Source organism: Ips typographus, linkage group LG5 (genome assembly GCF_016097725.1).
Source record: "Ips typographus isolate SLU linkage group LG5, UJ_Ityp_2.0, whole genome shotgun sequence".
Classification (NCBI taxonomy): domain Eukaryota; kingdom Metazoa; phylum Arthropoda; class Insecta; order Coleoptera; family Curculionidae; genus Ips; species Ips typographus.
The window spans coordinates 3,087,215-3,109,282 of NC_138426.1; the positions used below are offsets into that span (position 1 = coordinate 3,087,215).

The following is a 22,068-nucleotide window of genomic DNA, read 5'->3' on the forward strand; positions in this document are numbered from 1 at the left end:
TCTCAGTTGCGGACTCATTTATTACCAAAAATTCCTGTTTATAAAGCGTTACACGATTATAGTAAATTTTAATAATTAAATGCATTGAAAAGTCATGTCCCGTAAGTAATAGTAAATACCTATATTTGTTTTAAATAAAGTTTATTAAATGAAGTTTATTTAGACTCACAATTCGTTCTTTAACATCTTATTCATTTTGTAGCTAAATTTTTAACTTTTAGGACATTTACCGCGCGATTCTTGGCCTTCAAAGATCCATTAATCTGATTTTCCCAATATTTGAGGGTAGGAACGAGATTTTAAAAAACGGTTTTTACCAGCCTATTTGGATGTTACTTGGGTCCTTTTTCATAAAGAAAAAGTCATATCATTCCATTTGATTTTTTTGATTAATTTGGAATTTGGGTCGTGGTATCAAAACTAGCCCCCTGGCGGAGTAAGATTCAACTAAATTATGGTTGATTCTTATTACCCAAGGAATACTCTTTTCAACGATACCAAATTGGTCAAACCTTTAAGGAGTTAACGCGGGTTATTACAAAAACAATTGAACACCCCCCCCCCCAACTTTGTTTTTGAAATAACTGAAATTTTTGTTTTATGCAAATGCTAGATAAACTGGTTCTCTTTAAAAAAAAGGAGACAAAAACGTTGTAGTTTGTTATGCAAAATTTATAGAAAATGCAATTTTAAAATTTAAGATGGCAGTTGGCACCTCTCGCGGTCATTTTTAGACCTTATATGACAGCTATCAGTCTGTCAGAAAAATTGTATTGTACTGAAAAATACCGATGGATAGACAAACCCCTTATGCTACATTTTGTACTAAAACAGTCTGGCAACCTCTGACGCCCAACCAATAAGAAAACACTTCAATCAGTTGTTTAAGGTGATTATTTCCCTCATTGTACTAGCAGCCAATAAAATTCAATGAACCTTTCTAGTTCGACCAATGAGAGCCATTATACAATTTTTATTAGCGATTTTTTTATTGAAAAAATTACTACGCCACTGGATCTATAGTGCTTTCAAATGGCTGTGACCAAATTTTTTTTTAATTTTTTTTTTGATTTTTTTTTTTGATTTTTTTTTTTGATTTTTTTTTAATTTTTTTTTTTGATTTTTTTTTTTTGATTTTTTTTTTTAGAAATTAATCAATTAATAAGTAATAATAAACAAGTAAATAGTAACACCATTTCTATGGCACCAGTTGATGCAGGGTGTTCTTTTGTGACCGTTAGCTTAGAGGATTTTTGAATTTTAATTCGTCATAACTTTGTTATTAATGAATGGATTTTCATGAAATTTTGGTCACAGCTATTTGAAAGCACTATAGATCCAATGGCGTAGTAATTTTTTCAATAAAAAAATCGCTAATAAAAATTCTCCATTTTCTATCAAGAAAAAGTATCGTAATATGACCTGAAAACTGAAATAAATATTTAAAATTTTCTCCCGTAATAGGCATTTCATTCCTAATTATTTCAAAAAAAAAATCATTGAAATCGGTTAATAACCTAAAATTTTATAGGGGTGTTTCCATTCTAAATGGGTCACACTGTATAAAATTTAAGCTATTTTCTTCAATATTAACAGTTAATAAATCACTATAACGTAGTTTCCATTAAAAAAATACATAAATTAAAATATTATGACATCTGATTGTCAATCTGGAATGTAAACAAAAATATACATGGCTGAACGAAAATCTGTCGTCTGCTGGGGTGAGTTCAATATTATCATTAATTTCATCACGTTTAGTTTAGTATTTGTGTTCTAACTAAGGCGTTTTCTTGTTAATAAACTAAAATGTGAGTTTTCAGGAAATAATCTTGACATATACCCCTCGGCGTTCAGGTTTTATCACGTAAAATGTGCATTGGTAGGTTTTTTGCAAAATTTTTCTTTTAGGCAAATGGTTTCGACTAAATAATTCGACGATAAAATCCTGAGACCGCAGGTCGAACTGTGACCGCAGGTTCGACCTGCGGTCTCAGGATTTCATCGTCGAATTATTTAGTCTCAATCATTTTCCAAGCAAAATTTTGCAAAAAATCACCTATGCACAGTTTACCCGATAAAACTTGAACGTCTCGGGATGTAACCTATGAATATTTCCCTCATGTATTAAATGTCCCATATGAGCAGTGCATTTTCACCAGAATGACAGCGACAATTCCACTCATGTACAAAAAATGCCATATATACGTCATCAAAACACGGTTTGCTATCGGCTAATAAGGAAGGAAGAGAGTTTGCTAGCGGATAAAAAAATCGGATAAATTTTGCTGTTGATTTCATCGTTTCCACGGATTTTCACTACACTTCTATTGTTGCAATGTCTCACCTTGAGATTTTTGCTGGCACTGTCAATTTTGATTTTTGTTCGTATTGTTTTGGTTATGGCTCGCTTCGGATAGAGTTCTACTGCAGAAAATCAAAAGAACCAGAAAAATGTATTTCTGCCAGTACAAGGAAGTCGCAGTCTTAATATATTATTGATTGTATTCATGGAATTGTCTTATCAAATACCATTCGAGCTCAGATTTTGAACAGGATAATTTTTCCGCTTGTCTTCTCATACTTTCTTTATGATACAAAACTCGACCTGTTTGGCAAAATCACTCGAGCTGCGCTCTCGTGATTTAGTTACAACAGCTCTCATGCAGTTACACCAAAAAGAAAGTGTTCTAAGACAAGCACAAAAATTATCCGGCTAAATCTGAGCTCTTGTGGTATTGCCCCCGACAATTCCACTCATGTACAAAAAATGCCATATATACGTCATCAAAACACGGTTTGCTATCGGCTAATAAGGAAGGAAGAGAGTTTGCTAGCGGATAAAAAAATCGGATAAATTTTGCTGTTGATTTCATCGTTTCCACGGATTTTCACTACACTTCTATTGTTGCAATGTCTCACCTTGAGGTTTTTGCTGGCACTGTCAATTTTGATGTTTGTTCTTATTGTTTTGGTTATGGCTCGCTTCGGATAGAGTTCTACTGCAGAAAATCAAAAGAACCAGAAAAATGTATTTCTGCCAGTACGAGGAAGTCGCAGTCTTATTATATTATTGATTATATTCATGGAATTGTCTTAGAGCTACGCTCTCGTGATTTAGTTACAACAGGTCTCGTGCAGTTACACCAAAAAGAAAGTGTTCTAAGACAAGCACAAAAATTATCCGGCTAAATCTGAGCGCTTATGGTATTGCCCCCGAATATTTCCCTCATGTGTTAAATGTCCCATATGAGCAGTGCATTTTCACCAGAATGACAGCGATAATTGCATTCTAAAGTGATAATTGCATTTCGATAATTGCACTGTACGTATCTATAACGACAGCATTGTTGTAGAGCCAATTGCTAGTACACTAATTGTTGTCCATGCGCATTTTTTTGACTTTTTATAACCAAAAAATGTCAAACGCGATGTCAACAAAAATTAATAAACGGTTTGGAACTTGTTCATTGAGCTCCATTGAGCAATCTATAGTTGCAGCAAAACCAAAACATTTTATTTATTCGGGAAATATTCCCCAAAATTACATTCGTGCCTTAAAAATGACCTGATAATTCTGCGTTCAAACCTGTTATCTTTGCAAACTGCATTCGGTCATTTTCATATTTTTTTCTAAAAAAAAATATGACAATAAACTCATGCAGTTAAGAGATAACAAGTTTTCATGCAAAATTATCGGTAATTTTTATGCACTTGTGCAATTACCCCCGATAATTGCATTCTAAAGTGATAATTGCATTTCGATAATTGCACTGTACGTATCTATTGCCAAACAGGTCGAGTTTTGTACCATAAAGAAAGTATGAGAAGACAAGCGGAAAAATTATCCTATTCAAAATCTGAGCTCGAATGGTATTTGATAAGACAATTCCATGAATATAATCAATAATATAATCAGACTGCGATTGCCTTGTACTGGCAGAAATACATTTTTCTGGTTCTTTTGATTTTCTGCAGTAGAACTCTATCCGAAGCGAGCCATAACCAAAACAATACGAACAAAAATCAAAATTGACAGTGCCAGCAAAAACCTCAAGGTGAGACATTGCAACAATAAAAGTGTAGTGAAAATCCGTGGAAACGATGAAATCAACAGCAAAATTTATCCGATTTTTTTATCCGCTAGCAAACTCTCTTCCTTCCTTATTAGCCGATAGCAAACCGTGTTTTGATGACGTATATATGGCATTTTTTGTACATGAGTGGAATTGTCGCTGTCATTCTGGTGAAAATGCACTGCTCATATGGGACATTTAACACATGAGGGAAATATTCCCCAAAATTACATTCGTGCTTAAAAATAACCTGATAATTCTGCGTTCAAATTTGCTATCTTTGCAAACTGCATTCGGTCATTTTCATATTTTTTTCTAAAAAAGCTTTTTTTTCGCCAAAAAAATATGAAATTAAACTCATGCAGTTAAGAGATAACAAGTTTTCATGCAAAATTATCGGTAATTTTTATACACTCCTGCAATTACCCCCGATAATTTTTTCCGTTTTCTTTTTACCGTTATTTCGCAAACCTTTCGTTGAATTTAACAGAAACTTTGGTAAGTTAGCTTCTCTATCAGGTGGACATTTTGTTTTTGATCAGTTTTCAATTCAAGTACCGTATTATTATTTTTAACCAGTTACCCAATGGAAAAAATAATTCAATTATTTTTCTCTGCACTTACAGAAATCATACATCTTTCTTAATAGCTAAGAATGGAAAAACAATCAAGGAAATGAAATTGTAAAAAAAATATGTAAAATATCTAAGCAACTTACCATATTACTGGAATTATTAAACTCCTTTCCACAGTATACACATAAATGGAGCTTAGAATTGTCCTTCATTCCAGTGTGTATCCTTTGGTGAGTTTTCAAATTATCTAACCTATTAAATGCTTTTCCACACTCAATACAAACATGTCTCTTATCTTGCATTAAATGTGTCTTTGTATGTCTAGCTAAATGATCTGACCTAAAATCAGAATAAATAGATAATTTACTACAAATAAAATCAGATTTTTAAAAGACTACGAAAACATTTTTAGTAAGTATAGAGGGAGCGTTTTTTGGGTAAAAACATTTACAGTCTTAACAAGTCGAAGTTAAGGTTCTACTCGCAAACGAGTGTGTGTTTAAAAATGACAATTTTAATTTAGTTAATAGTATTACAGAGTAACTTTGAATTTCTGTATTTCAAATCGTGGATATTTTTCTTCTTGAAACTTTCTGTATTTTTTTACCAATACCATAGATGTAAAATTGGCTAATACAAAATATTAGATAGTCTTACCTGGTAAAAACAGCGTCACATATAGAACACTTGTGTTCACCATCGTCAGTAATTTCTTGATGCAGCTTCAAATGCCTTATCAAATGTTCACCTCTAGTAAAAGGTTTATTGCATGTTGTACAGATGTAAGGCTTATTAATGTGTTGCTGCTCAATGTGCTGTTTCAATAATTCATCGGTGAAAAAAGCCTAAAAATTATATATCTAAAAAATTATTCAAAAAGATCAAATTCAAAGGCAATTTTTAAGTTTTTACACAAACAAATTGTTTTAATTATTAAGTGTACACAAGTCAAGTACTCACTTGATCGCATCTATCACATTTATGCGTCAAAACTGATCGATGCAGCGTCATGTGCCGCGTTAAGTGATTGGCTCTAGCGAATTGGGCTTGGCAAACATGGCAAGTATGTACTTTAATTTTCCGCTTCGCATTGTCTTCTTCTTCTCCTCCTCCAAAAGTCATATCGTCTCCAGGATCCATGTCATCCAGATCGCCATTGCTTTGGAAGTGCTCATTGGAACCATCTGAATATATTAACTTACTAAACAATAAATACGGATCGTGCGAGAAGAATTTGCTGGTATCATAACAGACATATTATTATAAGTAGAACAAAGATGTGACAACTGTCAAAAAAATGTTTTGGCTGTTGTGTAAAGTGGTAAATTAGCTGTCATTATATCGGAAATGTCTTTTCTAAGACTCCGCATATTTTTAACTTCTGTGTTGCTAATTCTTTTGAATCTGCTCATCTATCTCTCAATAGCTCACTTACCTACGTTATCTCCATTTTTATTATCATTATTATTCGCAGATAACGGTAGTTCCTCAGTCTTATCATCAATATCGCTTCCTACGTCAGACATGCCATGTTCTACTTGCATATGGTGCACAAAGCTTTTTTTGTACTTAAATTTACGATCACAGAATTCGCACTCTCTAGTCTGCAAAAAAATATTATGACTAGAGAAAAAATAATAGTAAATAATAGAAATATTACACTTTAGACACTCATAAAGTTATATTAATCGTTTATTAAATTCAAAAACGTACGTTTGGCTTTCATAGATGAATTGAAAAAACATTTTATTTACAACCATATATGTAATGCTATCATTACTAACGTCATTGAAGGTTAGGAAGTATCATATTGCGCACCTCTACTTCCCGCCCTCACTTCCCGCCCTCATTTCCCGCCCTCTAAAATTGTGATTGTTAATATTTTAAAAAAAAAAAAAGATGATTGAATCAAATTTTTTAAATGTCAGATAAAGTCGGATCGATATTCAGTTCGCAAATAATAAATTGAGAAAAATGTCCTGGATTACAACTCGAATTGTATGCATTCTAACGGTTATAATGCCTATAATACATTACAATACTAAAATTAACATGATCTAAACTAAAACAAACTACTTATTGAAATTAATGGTTACATTTGAATTATTATAAGTGTTTATAGAAATATTTAGGCCAGTACCAGCACTGGCGTCTCCAACAGTTGTCTCTTTGGTTGACAAATTAATTTGCTGCTGAATGACTGAGGTTTGTGAACTACTTGCAACAGCTTCAGAAGACATGGCACGTTGGGACAGCATAACAGAAAAGCAGAAGAAAAGCATATAGAAAAATGACTGCTTGGCAGTTTTTTGTTAAATGTAATATTCTAGATATGTTCAGAATGAAACAATGATTTGTAAATTTTGATAGAAATATGATGGTTGTAAATAAAATAGTATACAAACCTCGGTAGGAAGTTTCATTCCTGTCTCGAGATCCTAGCTAAACCTCGACGCTTCGCGTCTTGGCTATCTAACTAATCTCTCGACAGTAATGAAACTCTTCCCACCCCGGTGTGTAATATACTATTACTCCAATCAATAAATTTCTATTTGACTCTTCTGATTTTACATAATTTTCATAACGTCACTGCATTGTATAAGAATATTATACAGTGCGTTTTTTTTTAACGCGCAACATAGGATTTCACGTGTTAAATTTTTAAGCCCATGTTGGACCATGTTATTTTGGAACTACAAGTATAAAACTTGACGGGTGGCTGTTTCGTACCCTGAAGCTTAAGTAAGTTTACCAATTCAGCCTAAAAAGTGTTAAAAAACTTGCAAAAAATCATCTTTTTTCGAAAAGGTTTTATCGTTTCATACTCCCTGTATACATTGTTGTTCTTTGTTGTTTCTGATACTGGCACGGCAGGTAGCAGGTAAAATTTGGCGTAGAAAGTAAAACAGGGTGATCATTAACTTTATATCAAGAAAGTTAAGAACAAAAGAAGTATTTTTATAAGTGAATTGTTCAAAGTGACCTCCGTTTGAAGCCAAACAGTATTCCAAACAATCATAAAATGCCCTTTTGACGTTCAAAAGATGTCGGGTCGTGATGCTGTCAAAATATGTCACTTTACCTGCTACCTGCCCTGCCAGTATCAAAAACAACAAGGAACAACAATGCATACAGGGAGTATGAAACGATAAAATCTTTTCGAAAAAAAATATTTTTTTTCCAGTTTTTAATCACTTTTTAGACCAAATTGGTAGACTTACTTAAGCTTCAGGGTACTAAAGACACACCCGTCAAGTTATAGACTTGCAGTTCCAAAATAACATGGTCTAACATGGGCTTAAAAATTTAACACGTAAAATCCTATGTTGCGCGTTAAAAAAAACGCACTGTATTATTTACTTAACTATCTACAAGGTGGGGCAGAAATAATCACCCTATTGGACAACGCTATAAGTTTTGTAAATGGCGACAAATGTCAATTCGATTTTAACATTTGTGAAGTAAACAACTAAGGAGGAAAGTGCAACTTTTGTTCCCGCGAACAATTTCAAAGTTCAAGGGTGCAAACAGCTGTATACTCAAGAGTTGCGCATCTAAGTTTTTCTACGACCAATGTTATGTTTTATCTTTAGACAGTGTTACTTTTACTGGTGACACTTTCACTCCCTAGGTAGTGAAAATGATTTTTTTCATCTTTCTCATCTCTCAAATGAGGGAGAAAATTTTTATTTTCTATAGGGGTCATAGAAAAAAATTGTTTCCATTTTCTTGCGCAACAGTTCGTCGATTGTTTTGGCGCAACGTGAATTTCGTCACAGATTTCATGGCCATCCGACACCAACTGAACAAACGTATACTCTGCGGTGTTTGGCCACTTGCCTTGAAGAGACTTTCTGCTGAGAATATCGCTGTTGTCCACAAGATATCGTGCAAAGAGATACATTGACCAGACGACGTACCACGCAATTGGGCCTTAGCCGTCGGTCCTACGCTAAACTTTATACCACACAAAATGTTGTCATCAGTCAAGAAGGTTGATTTCGAATTATCTAACACATAATATGACCAACCGACTGGAAGAAAGCATCAATATCCCTATCTTCAAAAAAGGCGACAAAAAACAACCAGAAAACTACAGAGAAATAACTCTCCTAAGCGCCGTGATGAAACTAACTATTCAGGAAAATCATATGCGGTATCATTTCAGAACAAATACCCATAATGGAAGAACAACAGAGATTCAGGAAAAACAGGTCTATCACAGACGTCATATTCATCATTAGACAAATAGTCGAAAAATCAATTGAATACGAGAAACCGGCGTATATTTGCTTCATAGATCTCAGCAAACCGTTTGATCGAGTGAGGCTAAATGACATCACAACCATATTGAGACGGGGCAGCATTCCGGAAGAAATAGTTATAACTATTGAAAATTTGAACACCAATACAACGAACAGAATACTTGTGAACAACACCTGACCCAAGAAGTGCCCATATCAACAGGATTAAGACAGGGAGACTCTCTAAGCACGGTACTCTTTAACCTAATCATGAATGAAATAATAAAAGACGTTAAAAACGCGGGACATGGTTACAGAACTAACAAAGGAGAAATAACAATACTGTGCTACGCGGATGACGCAGTAATTATATCAGAAAACGAAGATGAGCTGCAGAGACTACATCAATTCTACCTGACAGCGAAACGCTACAATATGTCGATTGCGATAAACAAGGCAAAATCACTAGTTGTAGCAAAAGAACCTAGAAGATGCAAACTAGCTGTTAACGACGAAATAGTAGAACAGGTGATGTCCTTCAGATACTTAGGGGTAGAAATAACCGCCCATCAAGACAGGAGATCTGAGGTAAAGAATCAAATAGACAAGGCCTCTAGAATAGCCGGATGTTTGAAAGACATTATATGGAAAAACCAGTTCCTAAAAATAGAAGCAAAGACCAGAATATACAAGTATACTACTTATACTATGTATAAGTCATGCGTAAGGCTAATAATCACATATGCCGCTGAAACCACGGCAGACACCAGCAGAACCAAGAGCATAACCCGAACGGCAGAGATGAGAACCGAAGTATCACGAGACACACGCTACGTGACAGAATACCCGACCAAGAAATAAGACGAATCTGCGACATACAGGATATTGTAAGATTGACGAGAGTGGAATCAACACATCAACAGAATGGAATTGCTAAAATTGCGAGAGACGGAAAACCACACTCTAGAAGACCGTCAGGCAGACCACCAAAGAGGTGGAAGGATAGCTGGAAGTCGACGTCGCAAGGAACTCCTTAAAGCTGGAAAAACAGGCTGAAAGCCTATTTCAAGAAGAAGAGGAGATAATATGACCTACACCCACATTATTAGTAAAGTGAAGTGTAAGTTACTCTCTCTCTCTCTGTAGCCTTCACAACCCTGGGTGGATCTTGGCTGACGTCGCGATCTGCCTCCATTGTTGCCTGTCCATCATTATCCGCTCTGGATTAACGATATTTAGGATTTGAAGATCCGCTGACACTTTATCTCTCCAGCGCAATCTAGGTCTCCCCAACGGACGTTTGCCGACTGCGATGCGGTCATTTTCCTGCCTTGCAACGTGCCCATCTGAGTCTCTCCGACTAAATCAACTTGACAATATCAGGTCCTTACTATATTTCTGCCTGTTCGGATATGATACTCTTGTGTATTCCAAGTCTCGCTGGTATACGTCATAATAGTTCTGATTAAGGTGTGGCAGATTTTTATCTTTGCACCACGAGAGATATTCTTAGACCTCATAATGTTTTGTAATGCAAACCAGCAACGATTTCCATTCTGTATCCTCGCATTGATTTCATTGGTCATGTTGTATTGTTCGACGTTATCGTAGCCACCAATAAATTATATTAATTTATTGGGACGTTCCGTCCGATTCGATCGCTTCGTTCAGTCCTTAAGGTACCTCTTTGGCAGCACTTTCCAGTTTGAAGAATTCTGCATTAATGGCAACCGTCGAATTTCCAACGATGTCTATATCATCCGCAAAAGCCAGTACGAGACGTGGTCCCTGGTCTCCAAATAGCAATGTTTCAGGTCCGGCCTCTCGTACGATTTTCTCCGACGCCACATTAAATAACAACCGGGTTAGAGCATCGCCCTGTATGAGTCCGTTATTGATTGAAAAGAACGTCGAGACTCTCTCCAACCCTCACCGCACTAGCCCGATCCCTCAATACATGCCCTTATTGTGAGGTTAATGACTTTTTTGGGTATTCCAAGTTCCGCCATCGCACTCCCTCAAAATACTGTCATAATACGCTTGCTTAAAATCAATAAACAGCTGGTGAAGGGTTTTATTGAATTTCCAGCATTTCTCCATGAGTATGAGGACCACAGTGGAGCGGTTTTTCCAGAAGCCACACTCATAGTGGCCTATTTGACAATCAACATAGGGAGTTAATTTTTCCGGTAGGATAAGTGACATCACCACCTGATATCCAGTATTGATCCCACGATAGTTTAACCAGGACATTTTATCTCCCTTCTTATCGGAACTATAATGCTTTCTTTCCAAGTGATTGGTGTTACTTCTTCTTTCCATATTTGCCAGATTAGGGTATGGAACTGTTTTAACAGGGCATGACCTCCATTTTTGAGACATTCTGATGGGATTGTGTCGCTACCAGGAGGATTGTCGTGAGGGTTACTATTAAAGTGTTTTTATGGTACTAATTGAGGCAAGAGATCTTGGTTGGCAATCAGTCTACCAAGCACAAGAAAAAGTTGACATTGACATAAGATTGACTGTTCATACATCAGTGTCTTGGGTTGTTGAGGCATTAAAACCATTTTTAAGACCAAAACTGGACATTTTGTGCAATTTTTAACTATGTTACCAAAATTTAACCTCAAATATGGTGCTAAACAAAGATGGAGCCACAAAAGGCGATGACAGAGGTTGTTTACTGCTCTTATTGAGGTTATAGGCATCAGGGTAATTGGTAACAAAAACGGAATGTCCACAGGCAAAGGTCAGCACACAAAATGACGTTATAAAATGATGTTGCAAGAACATATCTGAACCAATATTCAACCACAATCTCAAAGAAATAAATAAGTTGAATTTTAGGTAAGAAATCCTGACTTTTGACCAAATTCTACCTTTGACATTTTAAAGGCAATATTTGGTCAAGCTCAACTACCTCATAAGTCTGTTTTACCAAAAGTTGTAATTAAGGTAAAAATGAAGTAATGTGCAACTAGGTCCATAAGTTGTAAGTTTCACTTGTCTTGAAGGGCATTTTCAAAGATTACTAAGTTTAAACTCCCTTCAAAAACTTTGACAAATTTTTGACTGACTGAGTAATTTTTGTAGACAAATTTAGGTAGATTTTCACCAAAATAAGTAAAGTTTCCTTTCTGCCAAAAATGTTTGTTGGGTGGCCTATATTACGACAGCTTCAAACTCAGGTTAATACTTTCACCAAAATACGCCATTCATTTTGAATTTAATAGCAAAGTTTTTTCGTTTCTAATACTAATCAAAGCTGAAAGGCACAAGCAAAAATGATTGGCTGTTGTATACCATCATGTGCAAAGGTGAAAATTTCTAAAGTCCTTGTTCTTTTCCATCAATTTCCACAGTTAACAAAGGAACAAACACCATGTAAACAAATCAAATCCAACCTATATTTTATCTACACGCAAATGTCAATGTTAACCACAAATAATCAACGACTCAAGTGTTAAAAAGACTTAAATCGACCGCATTTTTGCCAACCACCCATTGCTGGTGTCCTTTTCTAGTTACTGCAATAGACAACTGCTTAAAATATCAACAAAAAAGATTCAAAATTTCACTTTTCTCGAGTTCACTAATTCTACTATACTAACCAGAAATAAAATTTGTCTTTTCAACTTTAAAACAGTTACATACCTTGCATCTGGCCAAATCAGCACCAGTGTGCCTACGCAGATGGACTTTTAAACCGGTATACGTGGTAAGAATTTTGTCGCATTCTTTACATTTATAGAGAGTGTTATCCTTTTTCGGAGGTCGACCTCTAGGTTTCTTTTCTTTCACTTCAAAATCTTCATCTTTCGTATCTTCTTTCTCCGTACTAACCTCTGCGTGATTTTCGACATCGTCCTCTTCATAGTCGCTGAATGGAAACTGACTGAGTGGAATATCCATTGAATCTTCATCATTAGTACTCTGTAATATTAGTATTGCGGATAAAAAAGTAACATCAAAAAAGATGCAGTAAAGTGGCAAAATCAAAATATATTGTAATTATTAAACAGGGTGTCCAGTAAGCACATGATCAAAAGGGTACTGTGACATTCTTTAGATCGAAAGGTGACGATTTGACGTAATTGTCATCAGAAAAAAGTTTATGGTTCCAGGGCTATTGATGGTCAAAATTCTTGAAAAAAAAACTAATTTCGGAAATATTTGAAGAACGTTTCGATGGATTTTAATGAAACTTGCTGTGGACTTGTCTCTAAGTAAGGCTCATGGTTTGATGAAACAACCACGTCCATTTGCATTTGGCAAGTGCTAAGTTCGTGACTGGGTTCAAAAATTACCAGAACGATTTATTTCCTCGTTAAAATTAATTTTTTATTATTTAATCCGATGTATTGGTCTTTTTTCAAGGCTTTACTACTGTTGGTAAAATCTTCTAGCATTCACAGTTCTTCGGCAAAAAATTTTTTTGTGACCCCCTGCTATTTACCATTTTACACATTTTTATTGCAAATAACGTAATATTTTTAAATTTCAGGGTATTCTAAAAGTTCTACAAAAATCAGGTTAAATCGCCAGATGCATTATTGGAACAATAACGCTCTAATCGGTGTTAGACTAGTTTACTTTTTTATAGATGTATGTATAACTTACCTTGATTACTGCTGCAATACTAGCATCGATAATTTCGTCTTGATTCACCTTAATCTCATTATTATCTGCCAACTGTTGTTCAATCTCTTTATCAGCAAAATCTGCGGCATTATTGACACGTTCAATTACTTTCTCCGCCTTGATTGCTTCATCTTCGTTTTCGCGTTTTACTTCCACTAGTTCAGAACCTTCAATTTCTCTTCTAGCTTTTCGTTCAACCTTATAAGAACAAAGACAATTTTAATTCAAAAACTGTTAAAATAATCAATTTTACAGAATATACTACATAATCATTATGTTATCTAATGACAATTTAAGATACTCAGGTTAAGGAAGATAGACGGGAATTATTATTCGAGTGTGCTTATGTCAAAGTTGTATAAAATCAAATAAAAGTATCTTCAATCTCTTTGACCAGTTCATAAAGGGATAAAGGAAGCTGTAAAAATTACCAGGTTATGGGCCCAGCCCAGGAAAACCGGAAAAGTAAGCAGTACTTATCCTGTTGTGAAACGTATTTTGAAAACCTGAAGGATAAGACAAATTATGGCGACAATCCCTAGTAATTTAATTGTAAAGCCATTTGATGGAAACGGCTTCTCAAATTGGGAGTTTCGAGCAAGATTGTGTCTTGAGCAACAAGGTGTTTTGGAAATGTTGGAGAAAGATCCTCTGGAATCAACAGCCACAAATAAACTTGCAGTTTTTAATAAAAACGATATAAAAGCTCGGAATTTAATTGTTCAGTTATTGGCTGATAATGTTCTTGAAATGGTGAAAACCAAAACTACATCTAAAGAAAGTTGAAAGGTACTTTTCAAAAGCAAGGAATCGCAAACCAGGTACATTTGCAGAAGAAATTAAGAAACATGAAATACTTTGGAAAAGGAAAACTAAGTGAATTTTTTTTTGAATTTGAGAAAACAGTCTCAGAGTTAAAAAAACTGTGGTGGAAACATAAATGACACAGAGGTAGTTACACAGTTATTGTCTGCAATGCCAGAGAACTATCAAGTAGCTGCAATTGATATTATTTTTTGTCAAGGTGAAAGTAACATCTCTCTTGACTTTGTAAAGAACAAATTACTTATGGAGGAATCAAGACAAGAAAAGGTAAAAGAGGAAAATGAAGACACATCACAGCCACATGATTTTTATGGTAGAGGAGATGGAGAAAGAAAACATTTTGGAAAAGGATATAGATATCCAGGAAGTAAGCCAGTAAACAAACGACCATCAACTACAAATCGTTATGCATCTCCTGATTATAGAAGCGGTGCGACCTCTAGTGAAAATTTTCCATACAAGTGTCATTATTGTGGTATAAGGGGACACAAAAAATCAGAATGCAGGAAACTGAAATTCAAACAACGAAAATGTAATATTGAAGAGGAAGAAGAAATAGCTTTTTGCAGTTTTAATGAAAATAGTGAAGCAATGACAAGTGGAACTAGTAATGAGATACAATTTATTGTGGACAGTGGAGCAACTCATCAATTGGATCAAATCAAGGACAGTATTTAACCCAAGTGAAAAATATTGACATTAAAATTAATGTGGCCAAGAAGGGAGAAACTGTAACAGCAAAGAGACAAGGAATTTTAAAACTGAAAACAAGTGATGGTCGAAAAATAACAATGGAAAATGTTTTTCAGTGTGAAGGTTTAACTTATAATCTTCTGTGTGTGAAAAATCTGGAGCAGAAAGGACTAAAAGTTGTTTTTGAACATGGACGAGTTGTGATTAAGAAGAAAGGCCAAACAATAATAGAAGGTAACATAAAGAATAATTTATATCTAGTATGCATGAATATTGATAATGGGGAAGCGCATATAACTGAATCTGAACTTAATGATTTATGGCACAAAAGAATGGGACACTCTACTAAATACCCTAGTAAAACTCTATGTGAAACATGTTTAAAAGGTAAACAGACACAGAAGCCTTGTAAATTTTTAAGTGAAGACTTAAAAGCAAAGAGATTGTGTTGAAAAAGGACAAATAATTTTAAAGTATGTTTGTACAGCAGAGCAAGTAGCTGATGTATTTACAAAAGCTCTACCGCTACCAAAATTCAAATATTTTATTGAAAAACTAAATGTTGTAGATATTTTAGACTTATAAATTATTCAAGAAATTGTTATAGAAGGAAGTTTTTGTATTGATATTCATTTTACTATTATACTGATGTGTATGTATTGTAAAATTGGAAGGGAATGTTAAAATAATCAATTTTACAGAACATACTACATAATCATTATGTCATGATGACAATTTAAGATACTCAGGGTAAGGAAGATAGACATTGTTTTATGTCAAAAAAATAAAGTTGTATAAAATCAAATAAAAGTATCTTCAATCTTTTTGACCAGTTCATAAAGGGATAAAGGAAGCTGTAGAAATTAACAAAAACAACAAAAAATAATATTTAAAACAATAAAGAGAAATGAGTGATGGTAAAATTCTCGTTCGTAAAATATTACAAATCTGACTTATAATATAAAATACTTAAATTTCAAACTCATGAGCATTAACTTACCTCTTCAATATGACTCTTCATATGTCGAAAAAGATTTCCAGATTGGGTATATTTCTGAGCACACAACTTGCACGAGTGTTTTCTCCCTGGTTTATCATGAATTTTCATATGTCTTAGTAGATGATTTGTACGAGTATACTTGGAAGGACATAACGGACAGTACCTTTCAACAAATACGTTTTCAAGTAAAAATTCTCAAAACACTCAATAACCATACCTCAGTCCATCGCCAGTATGTTGTCGTAAATGAACCCTTAAACCTCTTCTTGATGAAAATATTTTTAAGCAATAACTACAAGTTAATTCGTTTGACGATAGGCTACGTTGTCTCTTTGATAAGGGTAAATCATCCTCGTCCTCCTGTTAAATAAACGTTTCCAAAAAAATACTGCATAGAAACACTAGAATTTACCTCATCGAAAAGTTCTTCATGCACATCAGGTTGTACAACAATGTCTTCTCTGTTAGATTTGCTCCCAGTCTGATTGGTGATTTCCCTCAAATTCATATCGGATTTTTCGCATTGCTGTTTAAACTCGTACGCCGAACACAATTTGGTTTCACATACATCGCAAAGCAAATAAGGCAATCCGTCTCCAGAAATAATCTATAAAAAGTGTATAAACCTTATTTGATCAAAAAAACAAGATTTTTGTTTGTACTCGTGTAGTAACAATGGCTTTTTAACATCATGCCTAAGGGCGATTAAAAACAATAACATTTTGAGACTGACTTTAGTTTAACAACCCTGTATTAGGTAAAGTAAAGTTTTCAGCTGTCAGCAGAAGAGCTTTGTCACAGAAAAGATTTTGTGTAGTTTTCTCATCACAAAAGTCTATTAGGGATTTTGATTTCTTTCACATGTTAACGTATAGGAAAAAGTTCTCTAAGGGTTAAGCAAAAACTAACTTTTGGCCTTAAAAATTGACTAGAATGACTGCAAATGATCCAGTAAGTCAATTTCTATGAAACTTGACTATATTTCAACGTTTTGGACTTGAAAATTGGCTAAAATGACTGCAAATGGCCCAGTAAGTCAATAGTCATAAAATTTTACTGTTTTCAACTTAAAAATTGACTAGAGTGACTGCAAATGGTCCAGTAAGTCGATTCTCATATGAAATTTTACCGTTTTCAACGTTTTGGCCTTAGGAATTGACTAGAATGACTGCAAATGATCCACTAAGTCAGATTCTATGAAATTTGACCATATTTAAACGTTTTGGACTTGAAAATTGGCTAAAATGACTGTAAATGGTCCAGTAAGAAGATTTTATATGAAATTGTACTGTTTTTCAACGTTTTGGACTTGAAAATTGGCTAAAATGACTGCAAATGGTCCAGTAAGAAGATTTTATATGAAATTGTACTGTTTTTCCAACGTTTTGGACTTGAAAATTGGCTAAAATGACTGCAAATGGTCCAGTAAGAAGATTTTATATGAAATTGTACTGTTTTTTCAACGTTTTGGACTTGAAAATTGGCTAAAATGACTGCAAGTAGCCAAGAAAAATTTGCATAAAATTTGATAGTCTTTTTATGTTTCGGAATTATAAATTGACTAGAGTGACTGCAAATGGTCCAGTAAGTCGATTCTCATAAAGTTTGACTGTTTTTTCACGTTTTGGCTTTGAAAATTGACTAGTGACTGCAAATGGTCCAGTAAGTCGATTTTATATGAAATTTTACTGTTTTCACCGTTTTGGCCTTAGAAATTGACTAGAATGACTGCAAATGATCCACTAAGTCAGATTCTATGAAATTTGACCATATTTCAACGTTTTGGACTTGAAAATTGGCTAAAATGACTGCAAGTGGCCAGGTAAGTCAATTTGCATGAAATTTGATAGTTTTTTTATGTTTCAGCATTATAAATTGACTAGAGTGACTGCAAATGGTCCAGTAAGTCGATTTTATATGAACTTTTACTGTTTTCAACGTTTTGGCCTTAGAAATTGACTAGAATGACTACAAATGATCCACTAAGTCAGATTCTATGAAATTTGACCATATTTCAACGTTTTGGACTTGAAAATTGGCTAAAATGACTGCAAATGGTCCAATAAGAAGATTTTATATGAAATTGTACTGTTTTTCAACGTTTTGGACTTGAAAATTGGCTAAAATGACTGCAAGTGGCCAGGTAAGTCAATTTGCATGAAATTTGATAGTTTTTTTATGTTTCGGCATTATAAATTGACTAGAGTGACTGCAAATGGTCCAGTAAGTCATTTTTTATGAAATTTGACTATATTTCAACGTTTTAAACTTGAAAATTGGCTAAAATGTCTGCAAATGGACCAGTAAGAAAATTTTATATGAAATTTTACGGTTTTTTTCACGTTTTGGCTCTAAAAATTGACTAGAATTACTGTAAATGATCCACTAAGTCAGATTCTATGAAATTTGACCATATTTCAACGTTTTGGACTTTTTCTAGGGAAGGGTACCATGCGAGGGGTGTGACACTTCAATAATATTTGGGTCACTCACCAAATAATATTAATAATATGCAATAATCTTACTAATCTTGATAATACGACATAATCCAATAATATAGTACATAATGCAATAATACTAATAATAATCTGAATAATACGAATAATACCCCATAATATAAATAATGCAGCATAATCTTGATAATACCACATAATCCAATAATATAGTAAATAATCTGAATAATACGAATAATACGGCATAATATGAAAAATCATAAAGCGGTGGGAATTGTTGGTTATTAAGAATAAATATAAACATTTTAAACCAACTAAACCAACTGAAGATTGAAAAGTGTAGAAATAATTATGCAGGTATGTTTTTTTTGCTTGGTTATTATAAGGAGCTTTTTGAAAATGGTGAGGTTTTGTTTTTTGTTTATCAATCCCAATCCTCTGACCGGTTTCGCCGTATTACGGCTCATCAGAGAGGCTATAGGGCTTGATAACCAAAGAACAAAACCTTCATTCCAGTATAGTCAACTGGATGCCAGAAATGATAGTTGTTGTGCAACATCTGGTGACATCTGTACTCAACTCTATGAGTTAGAAAGTACAGATGGCGTTTCCCCGAACTTTTTGCTCGGCTTGTGACAATAATAAACTGACAAATTTTTTTATTTTATTTATTTATTCCCTAAGTATTTTGCCAAAATGTATTTATCGTCTTTAAATTAATAATTTATGCAATTACATATTAAATTACTAGCGGGTGATTAAATAAGAAACAACATGGGCAGTATTGAGGAAATTGAAACTGAGACATGTTCGAAACAAAAATGAAATAAAAAAATATGACCATAAAAACCTCGATCAAAACACATTCAAAATATTGAAGTGATTGGTTCGCACATCTACGTGAAACCAGTAGTAAACTCAGATTTTGTTATGACAGCTTTATTTACTGATACCATTTTTGTATTCTAAATTATAATCTAAACAATTTTTAACTTACTCGTTTGCGCTTAAACTTTTGCGCTTTCGCAATAATATTGCATCATTAATATAATATGTAATAATCCAAGTAGTAAAGAATAATCCTTAATAATACGCTAATCAAGCAATAATACGTATAATATCAGTATTATTTGGAATAATACAATAATACTGACATAATATCAATAATATTGAATAATCCATAATAATCCTTATATTACCATATAATATCAATATTATTTGGAATAATACAATAATACGGGTATAATACCAATATTATCAATAATATCGCATAATATTGAATAATCTATGATAATCCTCGTATTATATAATATGGGCCCAAATTTAAGAGAGTGTCACACCCCTCGGTACCATGTAGGTTCAAAAGACGCTTTAAAATGTCGCAAACTCTACAATTCGCGCTTCAAAGCAAACTTTGAACCGCTTTTGCGATTTCTTTTGAAGAGATAGAGAAAATAAGTTAAATAGCAAAATTGTTGGTGAAAAATCGGAAATTATGTTTACCACATTTGCTATTTCTATACTACGTTATTCACGTTATTCGACACGGAAGATTGTAACTAAACTATTCACTTTAAAAAAAGTTTTGATTCTGGGATGGATTTGCTTTATTACAAATATTTTCAGGATGTACCGTTTGTCCCAAATGCAGAAAAAATACCAAAGTTGTATTTTTAATTTTCAGAATCTACGTTGAAACATTATAGTGTACCAACTGTAGGAATTAGTGGGCATTAAATTAGTATTATTAATAAAATTGAAAAACTCTAAAGTATATTATAAAAAAAATGATCATATCACAATATTTTTTTCTATACATTGAAACATAAACATAAATAAAATAAATAAAGTTTGGTCATTTCAATGAAATCTGTTAGAAAACAAGGAAAAATTATGAATCTTGTAATTTTAGTGTCTCTAGCGGTGAAACGGTACAACTAATCAATTAACTTTATACATCAGTAAAAAGCTCATTTCATTAGCTATCCATTGACATATAAAAGCTTATACAAAGTGTAGCAAATAAGCTAGTTATTGGCGATTGAGCGAAAAAAAAGTCATGAAAAAACGAGTTCACTTTGACGCCTTTTAGTGGCCAAACTGTCCAACCTGTTAACCCAAATAGGAATATTTTTAGAAAGCTCATTTCATTGGCTATCCATTGACGTATAAAACTTTACCAAAAATAGTGCATTTAAGAGAGTTTTTGAGCATTAAGCAAAAGGATGCACAAAGAAAGTGATAAAAAAATTGGTCAAATTTGTACCCATGTTAAATTATTGAATTTTTTTAGTATTAGAACTAGCACCTATTTTGCATAACATCTCTTGATGTGTTTGCTATTGCAGGTGATATTGGTTAGAGCAATTGGTAGTTACTTAAAACTGAGCTTTAAAACCCTCTGAGCACCCCCCAAGGACTCAAGGAAATCCATCTAATATTCTGTGATACAGCAAGAAAAGAAATGACATACAAATTGTTTAGCAATTAGGCTAGTTCATTTATGACCGCCTGGAGGAGCCTGGGAGAGCATTTTTTGCAACTGTAGATAAAGAGGATCATTACATAACTGAAAAATCAGCTTCATTGTCTATTTACCCTGATAGGTGTAGGTGAAACATTAAACTTGAGCTTTCATGTCATTTTACTGTACAGATAAAATTCCATAAAAAGTTCCGGATAGGATTTTATCCATAAAGATCCTAAAAGACTTGTCTGATTTAATTAGGAAATCAAAACAATTACAATGTAAACAAAATATTTCAGATAAAATAATTTTGCATGTAAAGGGGGTCTTCTCTGTAGTAGGTCCTGTTTTTAAAATATATAAAAATGGGGGCAATAACTGTAATGATGTAAGTATATCAGTAGTAATGTTAGCATACATCCCCGAAGCAACAGAAAAAGTATGTTTGCCACTTGATTCAGTGCAGTTACTGTTCAGAATGTAGAAATTATTATGATTGCACTTTAGCACTAAATATTTACTAATTATCACAATTTTGATGCAATATTGCTTGAAAGTATCTTCACTAATTCCAGGATTTTATATAAAAATTTCCATAAAGACCTCACCTCAAACATTAGCAACAGAGTATGGTAATAAAGTAATTATTTACCTCAACAGCAGCACAAGCCATAAGTGCATCGCAAAGAAGCAAAGCATCTTCATCTTCTCCCAGTGTTTTCTTAAACACATCTTGCATTTCAGCCTTCTCACACATGCAAGAACGGCATATTTTATCAATCATCAATTTTGTGTCCGCCGCGGCCATCTTCTATTAACAAAATACTTTAACCGGCCTTATTATCTCGTAAATTACTTTACACATTGATGCTTTTTCATAATTTTTGTTTATCACAGCCACACCATCCCACTTAAATATCAATATTCTCAATTTTCTTGATACTTGAAAAGAAGGGGAACCAAAATTAATAAACCACAACAAATTATTGACATTCAGATATTCTGTCAGTCTGTCATATGGTTATGTTCAATGAATGACATTTGACAGAATAAAATAACGATGGGGGCAGCACAGGCAGACTGTCAAATCA

General features: G+C 33.7%; 1 protein-coding gene across 3 annotated transcripts in view; it reads right to left on the bottom strand.

Moving 5' to 3' along the window:
• Nucleotides 1–21,986, bottom strand: part of LOC145730002 (uncharacterized) — a 42,833-nt gene extending 20,847 nt beyond the window's left edge. For all 3 annotated transcript variants that reach the window (XR_014178496.1, XR_014178497.1, XM_081981024.1), the window contains exons 1-10: nt 21,630–21,986; nt 16,470–16,664; nt 16,275–16,417; nt 16,058–16,220; nt 13,519–13,737; nt 12,553–12,831; nt 6,087–6,255; nt 5,612–5,835; nt 5,309–5,496; nt 4,795–4,990 (exon numbers count right to left, since the gene is read on the bottom strand). Coding sequence is in view for 1 of the 3 variants with exons in the window: in XM_081981024.1 (XP_081837150.1) it covers nt 4,795–4,990; nt 5,309–5,496; nt 5,612–5,835; nt 6,087–6,255; nt 12,553–12,831; nt 13,519–13,737; nt 16,058–16,220; nt 16,275–16,417; nt 16,470–16,664; nt 21,630–21,785 (1,932 nt within the window). In the remaining 2 variants the exon portion in view is untranslated. The remainder of the gene's footprint in view (nt 1–4,794; nt 4,991–5,308; nt 5,497–5,611; nt 5,836–6,086; nt 6,256–12,552; nt 12,832–13,518; nt 13,738–16,057; nt 16,221–16,274; nt 16,418–16,469; nt 16,665–21,629) is intronic.
• Nucleotides 21,987–22,068: the final 82 nt, after the last annotated feature.